Consider the following 25,522-nt stretch of genomic DNA (forward strand, 5'->3'; position numbering starts at 1 on the left):
TTTGAATTTTGATTTAAAGAGTAGCATTACCTAATTCATGATAGGCTGATAGCATCCTCAAAATGATTCCCAAAAATAGAGTTTTAGAAGGTCTGATTTGGTCATATATGAAAACTAAATTGATATTTTAAGGATAGAAAAATCAAACAAATTAAGGTTGTTTGAAGTTGGTGTGGTTTGATTTAGGCGGTAGGTTTGATGTAAATCAATTTAGGCATATAGTTGGTGTGGTTTGATTTAGGCGATCGACTCAATGTAAATCAATTTAGGCATAAAGTCAAGCATATAATATGCATCGTGATAAATATAAAAGAACTCATTTTAAATAATTATAAATTACAAGATATACAAGTTTCAGAACGTTATTTTGATTTCATTTTTATCGATTATAAAACAAGAAAATTGAAAATCAAACTGAAAACCGATGAAATTGGTTTTTAAAATTTTCAAACCAAATAAACTTTTATAATCGTTGGATTAAATTAAATCGGGTTTTTCAATTTTCAATTCTCACTTACACCCTTACCTAAAAATGTTGGTAAAGTCTAAATATTACCAATTATATAATTACATTTCCATGACAATTTAATCTCTCTCTCTCACACACACACACACACTCCTCTCTTTGAAGTGAATTAGAGGAGATTGAACTTTTGTCCAAGTGACAGAGACTCCAGTGAATCATATGCTGTCATGCAGGCATGGGCCCATGGAGAGGGACATCTTTTTTTTTTCTCCATCCTTTTCCATTAAAGTGGGGCATGTGGAAAGGGGCCATCATTATGATTTTTCAAAGATGGGCATCATATTCCCTATGAAAATGACTATCTCCTAACCTTTCTCTTCTCTTTGGTCTCTATATGCATTCTTCCAACACCAAGACCAAGTTTTTATCATGTGGATTTGCATTGGAAGCCACCATATGGTAAAGACTAAGACTAATTCTTGATCCTTCTCAAGTGTGTCTTGCCTCTTGGTCTAGTTTAATTTTGCACCCCACTAGATTGTTGCTTTTTTACCAAATGATGAAACTTTCAAAGAGAATTATAATTCTTCTCCCAATAAAATCAATCATAAATGTTGTAATAAAAAATTAAGGATTAATTAAATATAATTATTTTTTATTGATTTTAAAATTTTTCAGATACCTCATTCATTTTGAAGAAAGCGAGTGAAAACAACAAATGACAAAAGAATGAGAGATATTTGATAAAATTTCAAACAAATTTGATGAAATATATTTAATCAAAATTTTATGAGACTGATAAAATTAACCCAAAAATTAATGTCAATTTCTCATTAATATCATACACCCATAAATTTCTATTTAACATTTATAGAAGAATTATTATTTCATATATTACTTTATGTATTAAATATAACAAAAAATTATATTGATGAAGAAATAATATTTTTTTTCATGTATACAAATAATATTACATTGATATATATATATATATATATATAAAATAATATATATATATATATTTTAAATTTACGTATAAATAATTGAAATAATGAAAGATATTTATATATTTAACGGATTTTTTTTTTCTTCATAGTTCATTTCTTTCCGCCCATAGAGTCAGACTTTGAAACAAACAAACAAAATACAAAACAATAAATCACAAAAAATATAATTAAAAAAAGGAAATGGAGAAACAAACAGATGATATATTCCTTACTAAGCAAAGAGAGAGGCAGAGGTTGACTATTCTGAGGTTTGGTGTTGGGGAAGCGTGTGCGACCGGCTACCTCCACTTCCAAGTTCCAAGCACACTTTAGCGCTGGGATTCGAATCCTCAGAGTCACTCTCGAAACCCACTCTACTCTCGTCTCAGCTTGTCCTCTCCTCCTAAATCCATTTTAAACCACCTAACACTCGTTTTTCTCACACAAACAGAGAAAAATACCAACTTTCCTCCTGTTTTTTCCCTCAGACCAAACATGGGTCTCTCTCTTTACCTCCTTTCTTTCATCCTCGCCTTGCATCTCAACTATCCACAAGCTCTTTCTTCAAATCCTGAGCTTAGAGTCCTCATGGCCATGAAAGCTTCACTGGATCCTGAGAACAGATTCCTTTCTTCTTGGACCAGTGACAATGACCCTTGCAGTGACTCTTTTGAAGGTGTGGCTTGCAATGAGTATGGCCACGTTGTTAATATTTCTCTGCAGGGGAAGGGGCTGATGGGTCAGATACCAAAGGAGATTGCTGAGCTCAAGAGCTTGTCTGGGCTTTTCTTGCATTTCAACTCTCTGTATGGGGAGATACCGAAGGAAATCTCAGCCTTGGCTGAGCTTTCTGATTTGTACCTGAATGTGAATAATCTCTCTGGGGTGATACACCCTGGGATTGGGAATATGTCTAATCTTCAAGGTGGGTTGTGGATTTTAGTGGAAAATTCACTGCCTTAATTCTTGGATCTATGGTTTTTGGTGGAAATATTCAATCTTGGCTTTGGGTTATATAGTTTCTAGATAAATAAGGTATAATATTGTAAGTTAGAGAAATGTTTCCAGCTTATTTCATCTGGGCATATGGGTGGACAATAAAGCTCTAGCCTTGTTTATTACTGATATCACAAGATTATTTCATCCGGGGTTCTTTTATATGAACAAAGGGTGTCCAGTGAAGCTCTAAACTTGCTTGTTACTGAATTTTTTTTTTCCCACACGTTTTCATCTGGGTTTTCTTCATTTGGGCTCCATGTTACCCACCATGCTAAATGGTTATGTCGCTTGCTTGGTTTTTATTTGCCTCATGTTCAGTTCCCTATTTGCTTACATATTATGTTTTGAACTTTCTTTGTTTGTGTAGCAGTAATGACATCCTGGGTTAGATGCAAAGAAGATTTGATTTTCTTTACAATTATTTTTTCAGTATCTTCCACCTTACCATCTGATTAAATTAAATTACTAGGAGAACTGTGTTAAAACTGAATAGTAGAGCCTTGATATGTTTTTTTTTTTTCTTTTTGTATGCAGTTTTACAGCTCTGTTACAACAAGTTAACTGGGGGCATACCTACACAGTTGGGGTCTCTGAAGAAGCTTAGTGTCCTAGCTCTGCAATCTAATGAATTGACTGGTGCTATTCCTGCGAGTTTGGGTGATCTGGAGATGTTAACTAGGTTGGATCTGAGCTTTAATAACCTTTTTGGTCCTATTCCTGTAAAATTAGCAAATGCCCCTATGCTAGAGATTCTTGATATCAGAAACAACACCCTTTCAGGAAATGTTCCTCAAGGTAAGATAGTTTATCTGATTTTCATTTGCTTATTTGTGTTATTATTGTTGATGTGTTGAATTTAGGTTAAAAGGGAAAAACCCCAATTTGATTCTGGTTTTCTTGTGTGTTAAATTGAAGCTCTGAAGAGACTGAATGATGGATTCCAATACAGAAACAATCCAAGCTTATGTGGAGATGGATTTTTAGCATTGGATGTTTGTAGTGCATCTGATCAATTAAATCCAAACAGACCTGAACCATTTGGGCCTAATGGTACTGATAAAAATGGCCTCCCAGAGTCTGCAAATTTGCAGCCTGATTGCAGTAAAACTCACTGTTCAACTCCATCAAAAACCTCACAAATTGCTATCGTTTGTGGAGTAATAGGAGTGATAGTTGCCTTGACAGTTTCTGGGCTTTTCGCATTCTCATGGTACCGTCGCAGAAAACAAAAGATTGGAAGTGCTTTTGATGCTTCTGATAGTCGGCTTAGTACTGACCAGGTTAAGGAGGTTTACAGGAAGAGCGCCTCTCCCCTTATCAGTCTGGAATATTCCCATGGGTGGGACCCCTTAGGTCAAAGTGGAAACGGGTTCTCTCAGGAAGTTCCTGGGAGTGTTATGTTCAACTTAGAAGATGTGGAGTCTGCAACACAGTACTTCTCGGACTTGAATTTGTTGGGGAAGAGTAATTTCTCTGCAATCTACAAGGGAATTCTGAGAGATGGGTCAGTTGTTGCAATTAAATGCATTGCCAAGATAAGCTGCAAGTCTGATGAAGCTGAGTTCTTGAAGGGACTAAAGACATTGGCCTCATTGAAGCATGAAAATCTTGTTAGGTTGAGAGGTTTTTGCTGCTCCAAGGGCAGGGGAGAGTGTTTTCTCATCTATGATTTTGTTCCCAATGGAAACCTGTTGCAGTATCTTGATGTGACCGATAACAGTGGGAAGGTTCTTGAATGGTCCACCAGAATTTCTATCATCAATGGCATTGCCAAAGGTCAGTGGGTCATAGTCCCTTTTTATCTTGTTGAATTCCTTAATTTGCAAATCCATAATGTGTTTTTAATCATTTAAATTTAATGTTTATCTGAATCTAAGAATCATTCAGGCTCAAAGAATCAAGTTTATGATGTTGTGAAAGAAGGATTTCATGGAAGCTCATTCCATGAATTTTTTACTTTCTCCATAAAAAACCTACTCGATCAATTATTTCAACACAAACTTGCTTACAAACTTACCTCTAGCCTTGCAACAGAGCATGGAATTCTGTTGTTTTTGTTAGAATAACTTCATTGCTTGCCTTCTCTAAATTTGTTAATACTAAAATTTGATGTTTCTTCCTAACCAGGTATCGGGTATTTACATGGGAAGAAAGGAAACAAATGTGCTCTAGTTCACCAAAATATATCAGCTGAGAAAGTGCTCATTGACCAACATTACAATCCCTTGCTCTCTGATTCCGGCCTGCACAAACTCCTTGCAGATGACATTGTATTCTCTACTCTGAAAGCCACTGCAGCCATGGGATACCTTGCTCCTGAGTACACAACCACAGGCCGGTTCACTGAAAAGAGTGATGTGTATGCATTTGGAATGATTGTATTTCAAATCCTTTCTGGGAAACGAAAAATCGCCCACTTGACCCGCAATGGTGCTGAATCAGGCAGATTTGAAGATTTTATTGACGCCAATCTTGCTGGTAAATTCTCCGAGTCTGAGGCAGCTAAGCTGGGGAAAATTGCCTTACTTTGCACTCATGACTCTCCTAGCCACAGGCCAGCTATTGAAAATGTGATGCAAGAACTGAATGATTTAGTTAGCCCTTCTTGATTCCTACACATTTCTTGCCTCAATTTTCTCATGACATGAGGTAAGATGGGTCCACATTACTAACAACTTAACCGATGCAAAGCTTTTGCTGACTCATGTTCATATGTGCTTGTGTCCTTCCTAGAGGGCTGAAGTTGTGAATGTTGATGTGTTCTTTATTGTAATTTGTGGGCATGGGGGGATTTTTCCCTTGGATTACTTGTATTAATTTGTATTAATAGAAATTTAGCCATGTACCAAGGTGGGATTCCTCCATCAGCAAGCTAATTTAGTTGCTATTATTTGTATTTCTGTATGGTCGATAGACCCGACATTTGGAGATCATTTATTTACCTAAGTTGGGAATCATTTGGGGTTTGAATGATGATTACTGAAATTCCAAGCTTTCTTGCCATTTCAACTAACTTAAATCTGTAAGTTTTGGTGCATAATGTAGCCAAAATGGATTACTGAAATCCCAAGTTTTCTGCGTGTCTTGATCTGAACTCCTATAATGTTCTTTCATGGCTTCAAACACAGCCAAAATGGATGACAAGACCATTCAGTCATTTCCACCCAAACACATCAAAAGACAGAATAATATTTTCATTTTTTTTTATGGTGTGGGGAAGAGAGCAAGTTACCAGGGTTCCTGACATGACTGACCCACAGCAAATTTTTTGTTGAAGCGATACTATCTCTTATTTTCAGCCAGTGAAAATGAGAGATATGTACAAATATCAATATTTAGTTGTGGGATTAATCTTCAAATGGGTTTGGTACTTCTGCTCTGCCAAAGATTTTTCAACATAATATTCCATATACAATCATTCAACCTACCTCCCTACCTGGACTCTGTTATAGACAAAACAGCAAATTCACTCTCTTATCTTCCATGCTTAACCTCCACTGACTGACCCATTAGAAAATTCTAGTAATTGTACAACAAAGATAAGGAAATCAGAGCACAGTAAAATCCAAAGTGTTCCCAACCCCAACATGTGACTATGTGGAAAACGTCCAAAAGTCATGAGTGGCCAACTGGTGAATGGACAAAATATTACCTAGAAACAAAGCAACACAAATTAAAGCAATTTGGTGCTATGCATGCACTTGACTTCTTCTGTATGGAATCACAACTTTTCATTATTTTATAGTAACGCAAGCAGAACAGAGTAATGGACTCACATAGTCTATTATATACTCCGTGTATGAAAGTAAGTGGGCTCTCATAAACATAAAGTCCAGCTTTTTAGTGTTTGATTCCAGTGCCCGTGAACACTTCTGTCCTCTTCGTCCTTTCTGTTTCTTGCCTGTTCTTCACCGGGAGAAGGAAGACTGAATTAGAGGATGAAAAAGCTTGTGGTTGTGGGGTAAATATCTATTTTGTTTTGTCTAAGGCATCAGCATAATATATCATTACAGACAAGAAAAAAAAAAGACCCTAAGAATTTGATGCCATAACAGTGAATTACAAAGTGTATCGACAGTTACATGATGAAAACTGGAAACTTACTAAAAGTTCAATGTACTTATTTGCAGCTTATCAATCAACCCTTCTTACAACAGCAATCTAATCTTTGCACAATGGCAACTGCAAAGGCAAAGTCTCAGGTTGTTATTATACTGTAAAAGCATATTTGTAACCTTTTAGATATAGAAGATAGAAGATAGGCCTCAGACCTCACCAATTACAATAAAGTTTATTCTGTTCAGTGTTTGATAGTCTCCTTTCTCTCCTTTGTAGAACTAGTTTTTATAAAAAAAAGGAGATGTATATAATGGCTATTACTAATCGAGCAACCTACTTTTTTAACTCCACGTATAAACTATTGTCTTTCATCAACTTCTATTTTTTTCAACAAAATGCTACTGGACATGGACAACGATCCACCACCTCATATTACAATAATAGTCTCCAGCACAATGATGAGCATGTCTAGATTCTCTTTTTCACTAAAATAATAATACTGTAATTATCAAGCAAGATTTTATTTTTCTGCTTTTTGAATGTTGGAGCAAGAACAATTCAGCTTCAATTATTGAATTTATTTGCAGCTGGCAAATTGCTCTTACAAGCTCTCTTTCTGTTCCTCAGAGATTAGCAAGGTAAACCTTTTAGGAGTCTAGTAGTTGTTCCGCATATGAATAGAGGTTGTCACTGCACTTTGGGCAAGTTCGGTATGTGGGAATGGAATGGAATGGAAAAGGATGAAGATGGAGGTGAATCACAATACCATGTAGAAGGCTGAATCAAAATCCTAGTGAGAGTAGAATTTGGTTTCCATACTAAAGAATTTTTTATTCCCATTCCTGTTCTAAAAAATAATCCAAATACATCAATGAATGAGAATAGAATTGATTTCCCATTCCCACTCTCTATTCTGATGTTCCAAATGTGATCTTATGGTAGATAAGATCCTTCACTAGTCCTTTCAATCAGGAACTTATTTGAGTCATTTTAACACACTGATTGAATGGAATGCCAATTGTGTAATTGTGCTTTGGAGCTCTAAGTTTATTTTTATAAAACATTACACATAATTTACAAGTGCAATTTGAAGAAAGATGAGGAAGTATGGAACTAAACAAAAACATCCATCTAAATGGGAGAACAAATCTGTCAGAAATTGTTTGTTCATTCCAGGATCCCATAATACTTCTCTTGGTTTGGTATATTCATTTGAAGCCATGACTTTTGAAGGACATCCTTGAGCCCCATTACATAGTGAACATGAAAAGACAATTCTGCTTGAATTCAGAAGAAACATAAGGAGCTATAGAACTAAACAAATACTTCCCAGAGTGAAACAAGAACTTTCATCTAAATAAAACAGTTCTGTTTGAGAATAGTTATTCATTTTCAATGAGCCCTTGATACTTCTTTTGGTTTCATATATTTATTTGAAATCTAGGCTTTAGGAGGATATAATTGAGCTCCATTACATAATTAATTGCTACACCTATCTCCCAATTTCTTTTGGAAAGCAAGTCACAGTGACTACAGAACTTGGAACTTAATCAAGTACCTAAGCTGATTACGAAACTGTTGTAGGCATACAATTTAAACAAGTAACTACACCAAAACTTAGAACTTTCCAACTTGTAATCAATCTCCATAGATGGTATTAATACCCTTTATTCATATACTGAAAATTACTTTCAGCATTTTTTTGAAAAAAAAAATAATAGCTTGAAAATCTTTGTGCAATAACTAAAACAAAGTATGTAAGAAAAAGCTACACTTTGTACATTTACACCAATTGAAGTTGCACAAAATGCTGCGGCTTTGAGACCCAAAAAGGAGAAAGTACGACCATTTCAATACAATTAGATAATGACTTTAATCAATAGGAAAATCTTACCAGCATGTTCATCATTGAAGTGAAAGAAAGACTAAGCCTTTAGGACTGTGGAATGTAGATATGCATTTTTTGTTGTTGATAACAAAATAATTTTTGAGACGACTTCATACCAACAATAGAGATTAGATACCTTGGTTGTCAGTCTCAATCCCTATACAAACTGTAACTTGGGTTGCTGAAGTTGCAATTTCCACCATCTGAGAGGAAAAAATTCCATGATATCTTCAACTTCTTCATCATCCATGTAAGACTGTAAAGACACCAACTTACTGAAGTATAGATAAGAATGAGCAGTTTGATCATTTATTTAGAAACAAATACCTTTCAAAGAAAGTACACAGAGAAATTACCACTTCTTGACACATGAGATATGAACTACCCATGTACAATGTCTCCTCAATGGCCATTCAAGAATGATAGACCTTTTTTATTCATATATATAATTAATATGATCTGAAAGGAATCAGATGAGTCATAATGTGTTTACATGGCTGCATGCAAGTGCTACTTGAACTTAATTACAGAACAGGAATAAATGCATTAGATACAGCCATTTCTTTAGGAGAGCAATTGTGGTGGGGTTCTATGCTTCCGGCAGAGAGTTAGCCAACTTATCTATTTGGAAACTTTTATTTGCATACATTACAAAATTGAGATTTTCTATTGAAGTGAATGACAAAGAGGCAATCATCTGCTGCAGCTTCAGAATGGTTATGCATGCACAATGTGCCTGTTGGAGATTTAAGAGGTTTCTTAGTGACATTTCCATTGCCATTTCAAGAGTGCAATGCCTAATAATAACATTCTTTTTGTTTTCCAAAACATTGCATAACAGTATCATCACACTCAAAAGAAATGGTCTAATTTCCTGAATCAAATGATAGAATCATACAATCAAATTGATCTTTCAAAGACTTGAAGTACTTTAAGAGAGAGCCATTATTTTGTGGGTCAAGATGGATCTATGAATCATTAAGGTTCACTTGAAAACCTTCTAAAAATTCTGAGCCATATATGAGAACTACATTCACTCTCACTCTCCAACTAAAAATCCCCACTGAGGGAAAAAGAAAAAGGAAAAACGAAAAGCATGGGGCCTATTCATCAAAATTATGGTTAATGGTAATATTATGCATAATCCAGAATGGTGATCTCTGGGACATGCATATAAGTGGTCATGTTAAAGTGTTTGCTTAAAAGAAAATATTACTAGATATAAAGAAATTGAATTACTGTTCTTTGTTCATTAAGACCTAGAGAGGTACATGGAAAAATACCAAACTTGCAGGTTCCTGATTAAAATCAATATGACATGCAGGGAGATGGGCAAAGTCATATATATCATATATAGCCTATAATTCAGCTGAGAGCACTTAATATCACCAGAGAGAAGATAGCTAAAGAATTTTTATTTATTTATTTATTTAATATTATTATTAATATTTTTGGTGAGAGTGCTTAATATCACCAGAGAAAATTTTAGCACAAAAAAATATATTATAATAATAAGATACTTACATTTTTCTTTGAATCAGACACTGATTTGTATCTCGATGCAATCAAAGTATAGATACATTATGAAGATGGCAGCTTGCTGAGTTGGTAATTGGATTGTCCATCTACCACTGGCCACAATAAGACATTTTAATCCGTCGATGACTTGTCAGCTTCTGATCATCAGTGCCCAGCTCAGCACTAATGTTTACAATAGGCAACCTCTGAATTGAGAGCAGACAAACTGTCCAACATGGAATAGATCTCTCTAACCTGAGGATGGGATTTATCTCTGACAAAGAACTCGTGAACATTCCCCTCGAGTTCAATCTGACTGCAACCTGGAATTTTCTTTAGATCCCTTTGTTTCATCATCATCCTAATCCGGTAAACATCATTCCACATGCCAAAACCAGCATATATGTTAGACAGGAGCACATAAGAACTTGGATTATAAGAATCCACACTAATTAAATGCTTAGCTACTGGTTCTCCAATTGTGAAGTTTTCATGATTCCTACAAGCACTAAGCAAAGTCCTCCAAACCACATCATTTGGCTCAATGGGCATTTTTTCTACAAATTTCTTGGCTTCTTCCACATGGCCTGCTCGGCCTAGGATGTCAACCATGCATCCATAATGTTGGAGTTTTGGCTCCACTTTGTGAACTCTTCTCATAAGCTCAAAACACATCAGACCTTCCTTCACCAAGCCAGCATGGTTACAAGCATTTAACACTCCAATGAATGTGATATCATCTGGTTTTACAAAAAGTTTCTCCATCTCCATGAACAATTCAAAAGCCACTTCGCCCAAGCCATGAATGGCCAAACCACCAATTATAGCATTCCAATGATCAATACTTTTATCATCTATATCCTCAAATACTGACAGAGCATTGTCAATGCTGCCACACTTGGCATACATGTCTATGAGGGCAACGCCAAGTTTTTCACTCAAAGAAAATCCGTTGTCTTCTATATAGCAATGTAGTGCTACCCCTTCATCAAAGTGTCCCAATTGGGCAATTGCAGAAAGAGTGATCAACAAAGTGGCATTATCAGGAAACAACTCTTTCCTGCTTAGCATATCATGAAAAAAATTTAATGCTTCCATAAGATGCCCATTTTGAACATATCCAGCCATCATTGCATTGCAAGAAATCACATCCCTCTCTGGCATTTCATCAAACAAACCCCTGGCAATATCTATTTCACCTAATTTTGCATACCCATCAACCATATTGGCCCAACTGACCACATCTCTTTTGGGCATCTGATTAAACAAGTGGTGAGCATTTTCCATTTTCCCACACTTGACACACCCATCAATCATAGAGTTCCAAGAAATCAAATCTCTCTTAGGCATTTCCTCAAACAACTCCCAAGCAACCCTGAGCCCTTCTTCCGATCGTGCATACCCACTGATCATTGAATTCCAAGAAATCAAATTTTTCTGTTCCATTGGCATAACATCAAATAACTCCCGTGCTGATTTCACCATCCCATGCTTCACATACCCATCAATCATCGAATTAAAAGATACCGAGTCTCTCTTCATCATTCTATCAAACAGCTGGCGGGCAATTCCAAGACATCCACATCGCAAATACAAACACATCAAACAATTCTGCAGAAACACATCCGACCCAATTTCCATCCTCCCCAACAACCCATGAATCTGCATTCCTTCCTTAATCAAGCCCAAGCGCGAACACGCCTTAAGCACAAGTGAAAACGAGAACTTATCTACACAAACCCCATTTTCAAGCATTAGATTAAATATAACAAAAGCCTCTCTTGGGTCTTCCCCATGTGAGAAAGATTTGATTATCGCGTTCCAAAGAAAAGGGTTGTCTTGCTTTCGATGTTTTCGGCCGAAATGCCGCGACATGAAGAGGTAGCGAGCAAATTCAACAAGGGGCTTGTGGGAAGAAGATGAGAAATTTAGAATGATCCTGGTGGTTAAAGAAGGGTTGTTGATGAACCCAGTCGTGATCAAACGAGAATGAATTTGATTCACATCGTGAAGTGTTTTGGATTTTGGGAGAAGAATGAGAGTCGGGTGTGTTGAGTTCCATGGCTGGTTTGAAGTTGCTGAGATTAACATCAACTTTAAGCTTGTGAGGTTTCTTCAATCAGCTCCTGAAGGTGAGAACTTTGTGTGCTGTGTTCAGTTTTTCAACGGTTTTTTTAACGGCTACTAGGACTAGTTTATGCTTATAATCAGGAAGTAGACTTAATGCACGACCAAGTTGGCCACTTAAACGCCGTCGTTTCTTGTCACGGATTTCTGTTTTTCTCTTCTTAAAACGACGTCGTTGCACCGCCTGATCCAATGGTCCATTCGCCATCTGGTAAAACGACGTCGCACAGGTTCTCTGATTGATGATACAGGGTTGTTTTATACTTTGCATCTTATAATTCCACGGAGCACAAGTCAAACTACTTGTTTGGTTGTCAAGAAAATCCAAATAGAAAACATAATAAAGACGAATCATCTCAGCTGTAGATGAAATTTCCTCTCTTTCAAAAAATACCACTTCCTTTCATACTTCAACGTTTTCCTCAACCATGGAAAAGCGTAGGCACAATAAAATAAATATTTTATATTATATTTTAATTAAAATCTTTTTTCAAATCGGATTTGTTTGGCCATTGCTCCAATCCGCCCATGTTCTGCTTATACATACAATTAAATAAAATATATGTAAATTTATCTTTATTTTGAAGAATATACTAGAATATCGAATCGATATGTATTAAGGTCGTAGTCTTAACTATTAAAAGTATACAATGAAATTTAGGTCGTTTAATAATAATACAAATAATAAGATCAAGGTATAAGAAAATTATATTAAGGTACAAAGCAATCAAATGAGCTCAAGTAGAAAAGAAATCTAATTACTCATTCCATATATTATAGTTGGTTATTTAAGGGAGTATTTGATAAAACTTAATATTTATTATTTAACAACTTAAGTTAACTTTAAGATATATTATAATTTAATTATTAACTTAAAATTTATTACTTAATTATTACTTTAAGTATCGATAATGTTTGATAAAATTAACTTAAAATATATTTTAAACCATCAAATTAATATATTTATCATCATAAATTATAATTAGGGTAAAAAAGAGGTTGAGCAACACTAAAGGTAGTGGAGTAGAAAATAAGATCGTGAAGGTAATTAGGACAAATGAATGTAAAAAAGATAAAATGAAGATGTAAGGTGGTGTTTGTTTTTTGACTGAATAGAAAAAGTTAAAATATTTTATTTTTTATATTTAGCAAAAAGTAACTTATTGACATCATTCAACATAATTAATTTGAACTTGTTATCAATAGGTTCAATTTAATTGTGTTGGATGGTGTCAATAGGTTACTTTTAAATGAATAAAAAAAGTTAAATATTTTAACTTTTTCTATTTAGTCAAAAAAACAAACACCACCGTAAACTTCAAAATAAATTAATTTATTTTGATTTATTACTTAAAATTATTTTTAATTTTAAGTTATACTATTAAATTATTTTATAAAATATATTTAATTTACTTAATAATATAATTAAGTTATTAAATCACTTTTAAATTATTAAATCGATTTATCAAACATCAAGTAAAAATCAGAAGTTTGTTGATCGGGTCGAGTAGGACATTCGCATACGAAAGCAAGTATATCCGATCAAGCCTATTTAAAATATTCACAAATTTTTGTCTTATCAATGAAACGAATTTGACTGGATTTCTCCACTAATAAAAAACAAATTGGTCAGAATCAAATATTGGGTATTGATCCTTTCCAATTGATGTCATGTTTTTTTTAGGGTTCAGTCTTCCATAGTAAAAAACCAACCAGGGAAAGAGACTCCCAATTTGTCTTTCTCAATGGTGATGCCAGCCACTGAGGGCAACGGCTTATTAATTTTAGCTTTGTATATTCCACATAAATGTTAGGTTTTCTTTTATGGTGGTAAGCTGAGCTGCTTTTATAATGAGGTCGCAGGGGCTCCACCTAATATTCTCCATTGATACCATTGATTAAACTTTGTAAAAGACTTCTGCGGCCCCTCAACATATTGATTGAGAATTGGAATTTTCATTGTCCCATCTCCTCATTGGAGTGCAAAATTTGCTGAATGGTCAATTGATCGTATCTAACTAAAGATCATCTAATTTTAAATATTGTTTATTCTAAACCTAATAGGCTCTTCGACTGTCTCTTATATGGATAGATATTATCCGATTTTTGTTCAATGGACTCACATGGAGTTCAAAAATCGATTTTGATATACCATTAATAATGATCTGTTTTGTTTTCTCTTATGTAGATAATATCTATTTTGGACCAATGGATAGTCACGACTTAAAAACATATGTAGGGTGTAAATAAAGTTGGTTCGGTCAATTTTTTGGTAAAAAAAAAAATTAACATAATTGATATAATTGGTTTTATATTTGATAAAAACTAAACCAACTAGATTTTGAGTGAAAAACCGAATCAAATCAAACTTTTTGAGGTCGATTTGGTTCAGTTTTGACCAAACTTAATGGTCTTTTTTTAGTACTAAACCTAGTCATAAATTTGTTTGTTTTGAATGCAAAACTCATTAATTTGAGTTTATATTAGGCCCTATGTCTAATTTGTTTTTAAAAATTAATTGAAACCAACCTGGATTTAATATAAAAAAAATATTAAATACAATTAGAAATAGTTTGACCATAATATAAAAACAATGAATTACTTTAATAAAACATAATATAAAAAAATTTATCAAATATTTAACAATTATGTATAAGTTTTAGAATATTGGTTTGTTCCAATTTTTATCTGTAAAGAGACAAAAAAAATCAAAAACCAAACCAACAGGTTGGTTTCAAAATTCTTAAACTGAACCAACATTTTTATTATTGAAAATTAAACTAATATAATCGGTTTTTGTTGGTTTTGACCGGTTTGTTAATTTTTTCAATTTTGCTTACACCCTTAATATGTAGTTAAACGTAATTCATTATATATTAGTTTTTATGGAGAATCGGTCAATATTTGGATATAAACCAAATAATTATTTTGCTTTTTCACTTTCTTCAATCTTTAACTTCGAGTAAAAATTTGTATATCCCTATTACTTATTTACCTTTTTTAACATTTTGGATATTATGTTGATCCTAGTAGATCAAATTAGATTAAAAATGTTATTCCCCATTTAAATTGGATTATTAATTCTTAATCCTTATATTATAATTTTTAATCGCATCCATTCACCCATTCTACCTCGGTTTTCAAGAACTACTTAAAAGAATACGAATTAGATTAAAACATAAAAGATTTAATCGGAGTTACTAAAACTAAAAGTTGAACTTTCCAAAACAATTTTTTTATTCCTACATTTCTTATTCTTATTTCTATTTTTAAATAAGTAATTTAACACTCATAATAAAAAAAAAAAAGAAAAAAAAAACACATTGGATTTTCATTCACATCACATCCTTTGAAAGAGAAAGGCATTGACTTAAAAGAGGGAGGTGGTAGTCATGAAGCAGCCAAGAACAAGCAAAGGAACCAAGTTGTGATATTTAAAAATTAATACCATTAAAGAAAAAACAAATTGTTATCAGTTATCACCTAAATGCTCTCATCATACTTGTCTTGGATTTGGTGTCATACGCTCTGAATGATCAAAATCATTCGTACTTATCTCTAACTTTATAGTTTATACTTTATACTCAATGTTTTCAAACTTGAAAGCCACAACTTAGTCCTTTCTTTCATTAACCAAGTCGTCCAACAACTTGATTGTTTTTAAGGTACAGGGTGGTACAAGGTACGGCCGCCCACTATGAACATCACCATATTATATCATATAATATATCATATTCTAATCTAATAGAGACAAAGGAAAATATTAATTAATTTTTGTCTTGATTGTTTTTAAAAAAAATAAAAAATAAAAATTCCAAGATTGAAAAGGAAAGGGTACCATAAAGAAGTAAAATATAAATGGTGATTCATAATTACTTTATTTTATTATTTCCTATCATTTTCAAGATGAGGTTGTTGGAAAATTGTTTTTAAAAATAAATAAATAGATTTTAAACTAAAAAAATATGTTCGTATTTTTTTTTTGTGTGTAGAAAACACTTTTTTGAGAACCTACTATTTTTTTATAACATATTTTAAATTATCTTCATGTTTTAAAAAATAATTATATAAACATAAAATAATTGAAAATACAATCTTATAAATAAAAACTATTTTTAAAAAAATATTTGGATGCATAAAAGACATTTTAAGTTTTCAAATAAATTTTTTACTTTAAAACATTATGGCATTATTTTTAAAAATTATTTTCAAAAACTATTTTTATGAATTATTTTCGAAAACATTTTCAAACAAATTCTAAAATTCACCTATCCAGTATTTATCTTGAAAGCATTATACGTGATTTTTTAATATTATAAGTGATTTTTTAGATTTTTAAAAATGTTTCCTAAATTTTATGGAATACATAATATTTTTTCAAAAATTTCAAATTGACTCTAAATAGGAATTTAAAAATAGCTAAACACCCATGGTCTAAACAACAAAAAATTGGAGCAAATTGGAGTGTAAATTGAAGGAGAGTGAACAGCCCATTTGCAGCTCAAGTGGCCTACAGTCTCCTCCTTCATATTTACATGATGGTCTCCTCACACTGAGACAGAGAGTTGTTACTTAGTTTTCAAGTTTGATTTATTTACTGCAACATGTATACACGTACATCTAGGGTTTTAGAATAATTAATTTATAAAAAATACTAAAAACATAAATAAAGAAACATATTTTAAATTTTTTACTATCATTTTAAAAATATGAAAAATATTTTTTTTAAATATTATATATTTACTACAATCAACCTTGAGCTACCCTAAACCCTAGGTTCCCAACCCACCTCACCTATTTCATAGTTGACCCAAGAAGGGAGGATCACTGAATGCAAGTGGCACCAGGCTCTAAAATTTACTGGAAAATTCTCAATTTGACCATTTTTAATATGGGAAAATTGTGGATTGATGCATGGATAAACTTTATATTAGTACTCAATTTTGTTACTTTAATGATTTTGCACCAATTGATGTGGATGTTGTGTACCCCCTATTATGCAACTTGCCACTTATATAAAGTATAATCAAACAATGTGACATAATCACATTTTAATTTACAAGATTAAGGGGGTGGACAAAAATCACACTTGAAAGCCACAACTTAGTCCTTTCTTTCATTAACCAAGTCGTCCAACAACTCGATTGTTTTTAAGGTATAAGGTGGTACAAGGTACGGCCGCCCACTATGAACATCACCATATAATATCATATAATATATCATATGATATATTATAATTAGGAAGTAGACTTAATGCACGACCAAGTTGGCTACTTAAACGCCGTCGTTTCTTGTCATGGATTTCTACGACTGTTTTTGGCTTCTTAAAACGACGTCGTTGCACCGCCTGATCCAATGGTCCATTCGCCATCTGGTAAAACGACGTCGTACAGGTTCTTTGATTGATGATACAAGGTTGTTTTATACGTTGCATCTTATAATTCTATCGAGCACAAGTCAAACTACTTGTTTGGTTGTCAAGAAAATCCAAATAGAAAACATAATAAAGACGAATCATCTCAGTTGTAGATGAAATTTCCTCTCTTTCAAAAAATACCACTTCCTTTCATACTTCAACGTTTTCCTCATCCATGGAAAAGCATAGGCACAATGAAATAAATATTTTATATTATATTTTAATTAAAATCTTTTTTCAAATCGGATTTGTTTGGCCATTGCTCCAATCCGCCCATGTTCTGCTTATACATACAATTAAATAAAATATATGTAAATTTATCTTTATTTTTAAGAAAATACTAGAATATCAAATCGATATGTATTAAGGTCGTAGCCTTAACTATTAAAAATATACAATGAAATTTAGGTTGTTTAATAATAATACAAATAATAAGATCAAAGTATAAGAAAATTATATTAAAGTACAAAGCAATCAAATGAGCTCGGGTAGAAAAGAAATCTAATTACTCATTCCATATATTATAGTTGGTTATTTAAGGGAGTATTTGATAAAACTTAATATTTATTATTTAACAACTTAAGTTAACTTTATGATATATTATAATTTAATTATTAACTTAAAATTTATTACTTAATTATTACTTTAAGTATCGATAATGTTTGATAAAATTAACTTAAAATATATTTTAAACCATCAAATTAATATATTTATCATCATAAATTATAATTAGGGTAAAAAGGAGGTTGAGCAACACTAAAGATAGTGGAGTAGAAAAGAAGATCGTGAAGGTAATTGAGACAAATGAATGTAAAAAGATAAAATGAAGATGGAGGTGCTGTTTGTTTTTTGGGTGAATAGAAAAAGTCAAAATATCTTGTTTTTTATATTCAGGTAAAAGTAACTTGTTGACATCATCCAACATAATTAATTTGAACTTGTTATCAATAGATTCAATTTAGTTATGTTGGATGATGTGAATAGATTGCTTTTAAATGAATAAAAAAAGTTAAATATTTTAACTTTTTTTATTCAATAAAAAAACAAATAACATTGTAGACTTTAAAATAAATTAATTATTTTAACTTATTACTTAAAATTATTTTTAACTTTAAGTCATACCATTAAATTATTTTATAAAATATAATTAAATTATTAAATCATTTTTAAATTATTAAATCAATTTATCAAACATCGAGTAACAAGCAAAAGTTTGTTGGTCGGGTTGAGTAGGACATTCAAGTATATCCAATCAAGCCTATTAAAAATATTCACAAATTTTTGTCTTATCAATGAAACGAATTTGACTGGATTTCTCCACTAATAAAAAACAAATTGGTCAGAATTGTAGGGACCCCTCCCCACATGTGGCACACATATCCTGATGACACGTGGCACGCATTCTCATCTGGGTTAACCTCATCCGGATTTCCCCAAGAGTACACGTGGCGTGCTTCTCCTATCCGGACTACCTTAAGGAGAGGCACACAACACTCATAAAGCATAACATCCGGACGACTTCCACAAATGCATCCAGACGACCAACATAGGCCATCCAGATACATTTGTCCAGATCATTGACTGAAGTAAGCAGGTCTTGCACGTTATCACAACAACCTGCCATGACCCACATTCCGCCACCTGCAGAGTGAAAGGACAAGATGAAGTGACAACAAGTCACTTCCCACGATCACCTACCACGATCTCTATTAGCCGCCCGTAGGGTGATGATGGCCCTGACACCACCTAGTGTCATCATAACAACACAAAACATCTCCCCACCATTAAAGAGGGGAACAAAACTTCTGATACTATATATACAAACCTTCACACAAAGAGGAAGATAAGCTTGCTATACCTAGTAAAAGGTTAACTGATTTATCTCCATCTCTCTAACCATGGCTAACAAAACCATCGGAGGGTGCGTCCGGACACCCCGTCCGGACGCCTTTTGTAGGTATCACGATTGAATCAAGAATCTATATTGGTTGAGATCGTGCGTCCATCCATTGGGCACCTACATGGATCACCAGGGACGCGAGGCCTCAACATTAGCGCCGTCTGTGGGAAAATTTTCACTGATTCAGTCACTACCAAAGATGGCCACACCTTCCCGAAGCCGTTCATCTGGTAAGGGAGAGGAGGATAATTCTGAATGGCGTCAAGCCATCGAAAGAAGACAGTTGGCAAGCGAACGACAACTGAAAGCTCTCTTCCAGGAGACAGAAAGATTAAGAGAAGAAAACGCGGTACTAAGCATCCAGGCTTCAACATCGGGGTCTCCCTGTCGCCAGCGGTCGAGAGGCTAAGTAGCAAATTCAAGGCCGGAACCAGAGTCAATATATCCTGGGACAGCGGGAGCTATCCTAGAGGCATACAACGTGAGGCCGCATGAGCCACACACGCCCATGCCTCGAGCTCCCCGTGAGGAAAGCTCGGACTCCACTCATTTTTCAACAAAAAGACAACGCAATAGAAAATCCCAGTTGTCAAATTCAATGCGCGCAAGACTAGACCCACAAGAGCCTGGGAGACCAAGGCCACCAGCAGCCACAACCTGGGCAGCATGCCCTGACCCTGTGGTCACCCCCATGGTGCAGAACGTGCTCCCGCACCGTGACCCTATGGTCACCCCCATGGTGCGGAACGTTCATTTGCACCCAGCGGTACAACAAGATGGGAGAAACCTCCCAAACGAGCCACCCATTGGCTCCATCAGCAAAAGGCTGGATGACATGCTCTCCACGCCCTTCTGCTCTCATATCATTCATTACGAGCCCCCAAGGGGATTCCTCGTACCAAAATTTTCCACATACGATGAGTCCAGCGATCCCTTCGATCATATTATGCATTATCGACAGCTCATGACACTCGATATTGGCAACGATGTGCTGCTGTGCAAAGTATTCCCCGCCAGTCTACAAGGGTAGACCCTTTCATGGTTTCACCGCCTACCTCCCAATTCTGTTGACAATTTCAGGGACCTGTCCGAAGCTTTCGTGGGACAATACTTGTGCTCCGCTCGACACAAGCAGAACATCAGCACTCTGCAGAACATAAAAATGCAGGATAACGAATCCTTAAGGGAGTTCGTGAAGCGATTTGGTCAAGCCGTGCCTCAAGTAGAGGCATGCAGTATGGATGCTGTCCTACAGATCTTCAAACGAAGCATCTGTCCAGGTACACCATTTTTCGAATCACTAGCTAAAAAGCCTTCTACAACGATGACTGACTTGTTCAGACGTGCAAACAAATACTCAATGCTCGAAGATGACGTACGAGCAACCACCCAGCAAGTCCTAGTTGCTGGGCAAGCATCTAGGAGTGGCACGGAAAGAAGTGCCAAACCTCCGGGCCACCCCTCACGCCTCTTTCCATATCATATGAAAAACTTCTTCCTATGATCCAAGGTTTGTCCGACTTCAGATGGCCTAGACCCCTCGAAGCGGACCCATCCAGAAGAGATCATAGCAAAAAATGTGTTTTCCACAAAGAGCATGACCACACAACGGAAGAATGCAGATGCCTTCATTTTTTGGTCGAAAGACTCATCAAGGTAGGGCATTTAAAACAATACCTCCACTCAGATGCCGAAAGTAGAAACACTTCCCAAAACCACAACTCTGGAGCCCCTAGAGCCCCAATCGCCCCCAAAGCCGTCATAAACTATATTAACGAAGGCCCATCTGACGAAGAGTATGCCTCTAAACGAAAGAGGCAAAAGTTGTTGCGGGCTGCATCAGTACGCGAACGCATCAATTCCATCCGGTCTGGACTAACTGGAGGGGGCCCTCGCCCCATAGATGGGACAATCATTTTCCCACCAGTAGATCCCACCTGGACATTACAGCCACATCGCGGCGCACTCATCCTGTCCCTAGAAATAGGAGACTTCGATGTGAGACGCATCCTGGTTGACCCAGGTAGCTCGGTCGATCTTGTGCAAGCATCGGTCGTTGGCCGCATGGGACACAGCCTCACAAGCCTCGAAAATCCAAGACGAATCTTGCCCGGATTCAATGGGTCTTCGACTACTTCATTGGGAGACATTGTACTGCCGGTCCAAGCTGGCCCAGTCACTCTCAACGTACAATTTTCGGTGGTACAAGATTTATCATCCTTCAATGTCATCTTGGGGCGCACATGGCTACACTACATGAAAGCCATTCCCTCTACATATCATCAAATGGTAAGTTTCCTTACCAAAGATGGGCAAATTGATCTATATGGCAGCCAGTTAGCCGCTCGCCAATGCTACCAGATAACACGAGAAACAGGGACCAGCCAGGAGGATGCATCCCTCCCTGAGTCCAGTAATCCGCATGACCAATAGCAATTATTGGGTCCGGTGGACAAAGATCCCCCGGCAGCAGATCCCTTGCGAACGATCCAAATTTCGGAAGAAGGAACTCACCTTACGAATATCAGTTCCCTCCTCGCACTAGAAGGAACCCAGAAAATGCAAAGCGCTCTCAGACAAAACTATGACATCTTCGTATGGACACATTCTGATATGAAGGGAATTGATCCCTCAATTACCTCCCATAAACTTAACGTCTTGCCAACAGCCAGACCCATCCAGCAAAAGGTTAGACGTTTCCATCCGGACAGACAAAAAATCATCCGGATTGAGATTGATAAATTACTAGAAGCTGGATTCATCAGAGAAGTAGATTATCTGGATTGGTTGGCAAACGTGGTGGTGGTACCCAAAAAAGAAGGAAAATGGCAGGTGTGCGTCGATTACACCAACCTCAATAATGCATGTCCAAAAGACAATTTCCATTTGCCACGAATAGATCAAATCGTGGATTCTACTGCTGGGCAAAAGATGCTCTCTTTCTTGGATGCCTTCTCCGGATATCATCAGATCCCCATGTCCCCGGTTGACGAGGAAAAAACCGCATTCATAACGCCACACGACATTTATTGCTACAAAGTCATGTCATTCGGGCTCAAAAACGCTGGCGCCACTTATCAAAGACTGATGACAAAAATCTTCAAACCTCTGATAGGCCACACGGTAGAGGTATATATTGATGATATTGTGGTCAAGAGCAAAACTCGAGAGGAGCATGTCCTCCATTTACAAGAAGTCTTCCGACTCTTAAGGCGATATGGCATGAAGCTGAATCCTTCTAAATGCGCCTTTGGTATAAGCGCTGCCAAATTCTTGGGGTTTATGGTCAGCCAAAGGGGCATAGAAGTCAGCCCGGATCAAGTCAAGGCAGTCATAGAAACACTACCACCCAGGAACAAGAAGGAGTTGCAACGCCTCACAGGCAAGCTCGTCGCCCTAGGGCGTTTTATAGCCCGCTTCACTGACGAATTGCGACCCTTCTTCTTGGAAATATGAAAAGCTGGAACAAACGGATGGACAGACAACTCTCAGAACGCTTTTGAAAATATTAAACACTGTCTTATGCAGCAGCCCAACCTGAGCAGCCCCATCCCAAAAGAAAAATTATACATGTATCTGGCTGTGTCGGAGTAGGCAATCAGCGCTGTGCTATTCCGCTGCCCCTCACTCAAGGAGCAGAAACATATCTACTACATCAGCAGAGCGTTGGCCGACGTAGAAACCAGGTATTCAAAAGTGGAGCTAACAGCTTTAGCCCTTCGAAGCGCTGCCCAGAAGCTCCGCTCCTATTTCCAAGCCTACCCGGTGGTCGTGCTAACTGACCAACCCCTCCGTAGCATCCTGCACAAACCAGACTTAACCGGAAGAATGCTACAATGGGTCATTGAATTGAGCGAGTTTGGAATCGAATTCCAACTCAAATTGTTTATGAAAGGCCAAGTAATGGCTGACTTCGTGCTGGAATATTCCCGAAAGCCTAGCTAACGCCAGGAATCAAGCGAAAAATAGTGGTGGACGTTACGAGTTGATGGAGCCTCATGGTCATCCGGGTCCGGAGTCGGGCTTCTGCTACAGTCCCCAATCGGAGAACATCTGGAGCAAGCCATCCGGCTGGGGTTCCCCGCCTTAAACAATGAAGCGGAATATGAAGCCATCCTATCCGGATTAGATCTCGCCCTGGCTCTATCCGTCTCTAAGCTCCGGGTCTATAGCGATTCTCAACTTGTGGTCAGACACGTCCAGAAGGAATATGAAGTTAAAGATGAGCGCATGACGCGATACCTAGCTAAGGTGAGAGATACCTTACAACGATTCAACGAGTGGACAATCGAAAAAATCAGACGAACAGAAAATGGACGCGCAGACGCCTTAGTCGGCATAGCTGCCTCCCTCCCCATCAAAGAAACCATATTTTTGCCTATACATGTGCAAACCAACTCTTCCGTCACAGAAACCTCCACTTGCAACGCCATTGAAGCAAGCCAACCAGACGGCCAAGAATGGACAAACAACATTATACAATACCTCCGGATAGGCACTTTGCCCGAAGATCCCAAGCAAGCACACAAGATCCAGGTGCAAGCCGCCCGTTTCACTTTGATTGGGGGGCACCTATACAAACGCTCTTTCATATGCCCCTACCTTCAGTACCTAAGTCATTCAGAGGCCCCGTATGTATTAGCAGAATTGCACGAGGGAGTATGTGGCAATCATTCTGGAGGACGCTCTCTAGCACATAGGGCCCATTCGCAAGGATATTATTGGCCCACAATGAAGAAGAATGCAGCAGCCTACGTCAAAAAATGTGACAAATGTCAAAGGTATGCCCCCATTCCACATATGCCGTCGGAGACATTGAAACCAATTTCAGGCCCCTGGCCCTTCGCATAGTGGGGCATGGACATAGTAGGACCTCTCCCAGCCGCACCCGCCCAAAAGAAATTTCTGCTCGTCGCTACGGATTACTTCAGTAAATGGGTAGAAGCTGAAGCATATGCAAGCATCAAAGACAAAGATGTCACCAAATTCGTGTGGAAAAACATCATCTGCCGCTTTGGAATCCCTCAAACCATTATAGTCGACAACGGTCCACAATTTGATAGCATCGCATTCCGGAATTTCTGTTCGGAACTAAACATCCGGAATTCATACTCCACACTGCATTATCCCCAAAGTAACGGGTAAGCAAAAGTCACAAACAAAACGCTAATCACTGCCTTGAAGAAAATAATTGAGCAAGCCAAAGGAAAGTGGGTGGAAGAGTTACCCGACGTCCTGTGGGCCTATGGAACCACACCCGGGCTACCAACAAGAAACACTCCCTTCGCCCTCGCATACGGTATGGACGCAGTCATTCCTACCAAAATAGGGATGCCCACTATCCGGACTGAAGCAGCACATCAGGATGACGCGAACACGGAGTTAGGAAGAAACTTAGACTGGGCAAATGAAATAAGGAAAAGCGCAGCCATCCGGATGGCAGACTATCAGCAAAGGGCATCCGCGCATTATAATCGCAAAGTAAGGCCCAGAAGCTTCAAAAATGGTACGCTGATCCTTAGAAAAGTATTTGAAAATACTACCGAAACAGGAGCAGGGAAATTTCAAGCCAACTAGGAAGGACCCTATATAGTATCTAAGTCAAGTGAAAGTGGAGCTTATCACCTACAAAAGCTAGACGGAACTCCATTACTCAGACCGTGGAATGTGTCTAATTTAAAGCAGTATTATCAATAAAAGAAAGAAGACAAGCACAAATGAGAATAAAGAATGTTTTATTAATATTTGTCAAGGTATATACAAAGAGGTCTTCAGACTACAAAAATACAGAAAGAAGATAGCAGCAAAGATTACAAAAAGAAAAGCTATCAGGAAGCAGGCTTGTCAAGCAGCTTCTTCTCTTTACCCGGAGGAATTGAAGGGACATCCCGTTTAATGCCATGTTTCTTCATACAGCAGCGATAGCCGAAGAAGAACATATCATCTACTTGTTTCTGGTAGTCCGCTTCAAGCTCCTCCCTTTCTACAGCAAACTCACTCTCCAGCTCTTCTTTTTGCACGGATAAGCGCAGCTGCAAATCTTCCTTCTATTTCTTCTCAATGGATACCTCCGTCCGGAGTTGCCTCACCTCCCCCCTCAAGAGAGCCATTTCATTCTCCGCCTCATGCAAGCGGGCATCCATCGACTCCTCCCGGCTTTTTG

The 25,522-nt window shown here is 36.7% G+C and overlaps 2 protein-coding genes across 3 annotated transcripts; one reads left to right on the forward strand and one right to left on the reverse strand.

The window, feature by feature from the left end:
* The first annotated feature begins 1,732 nt into the window (after window positions 1-1,732).
* LOC100247285 (LRR receptor-like serine/threonine-protein kinase SIK1) lies at window positions 1,733-5,408 on the forward strand. Its single transcript, XM_002279962.4, has 4 exons — window positions 1,733-2,377; window positions 2,986-3,246; window positions 3,367-4,227; window positions 4,579-5,408. Exons 1-4 carry the CDS (start codon window positions 1,948-1,950, stop codon window positions 5,058-5,060), a joined length of 2,034 nt encoding a protein of 677 aa, XP_002279998.1. The 5' UTR covers window positions 1,733-1,947; the 3' UTR covers window positions 5,061-5,408.
* Window positions 5,409-8,266: 2,858 nt separating this feature from the next.
* LOC100241999 (pentatricopeptide repeat-containing protein At2g45350, chloroplastic) lies at window positions 8,267-12,111 on the reverse strand. Of its 2 annotated transcripts, none has more exons than XM_019225659.2 (2): window positions 9,923-12,111; window positions 8,267-8,601 (listed from the first exon to the last, which is right to left on the reverse strand). In XM_019225659.2, exon 1 carries the CDS (start codon window positions 12,005-12,007, stop codon window positions 10,100-10,102), a length of 1,908 nt encoding a protein of 635 aa, XP_019081204.1. In that variant the 5' UTR covers window positions 12,008-12,111; the 3' UTR covers window positions 8,267-8,601; window positions 9,923-10,099. The 2 variants fall into 2 exon arrangements, with proteins under 2 accessions (XP_019081204.1, XP_019081202.1); XM_019225657.2 differs by having other exon boundaries at window positions 8,267-8,654.
* Window positions 12,112-25,522: the final 13,411 nt, after the last annotated feature.

The sequence above is a fragment of the Vitis vinifera genome, chromosome 15, assembly GCF_030704535.1.
Source record: "Vitis vinifera cultivar Pinot Noir 40024 chromosome 15, ASM3070453v1".
Taxonomy (NCBI): domain Eukaryota; kingdom Viridiplantae; phylum Streptophyta; class Magnoliopsida; order Vitales; family Vitaceae; genus Vitis; species Vitis vinifera.

Coding starts and splice junctions, on each gene's coding strand:
- LOC100247285 (XM_002279962.4), top strand. CDS start 1,948: ATGGGTCTCTCTCTTTACCTCCTTTCTTTCATCCTCGCCTTGCATCTC. Junction 3,247..3,366: donor TTCAGGAAATGTTCCTCAAG/GTAAGATAGTTT, acceptor GTTAAATTGAAG/CTCTGAAGAGACTGAATGAT. Junction 4,228..4,578: donor CATCAATGGCATTGCCAAAG/GTCAGTGGGTCA, acceptor CTTCCTAACCAG/GTATCGGGTATTTACATGGG.
- LOC100241999 (XM_019225659.2), bottom strand. CDS start 12,007: ATGTTAATCTCAGCAACTTCAAACCAGCCATGGAACTCAACACACCCG.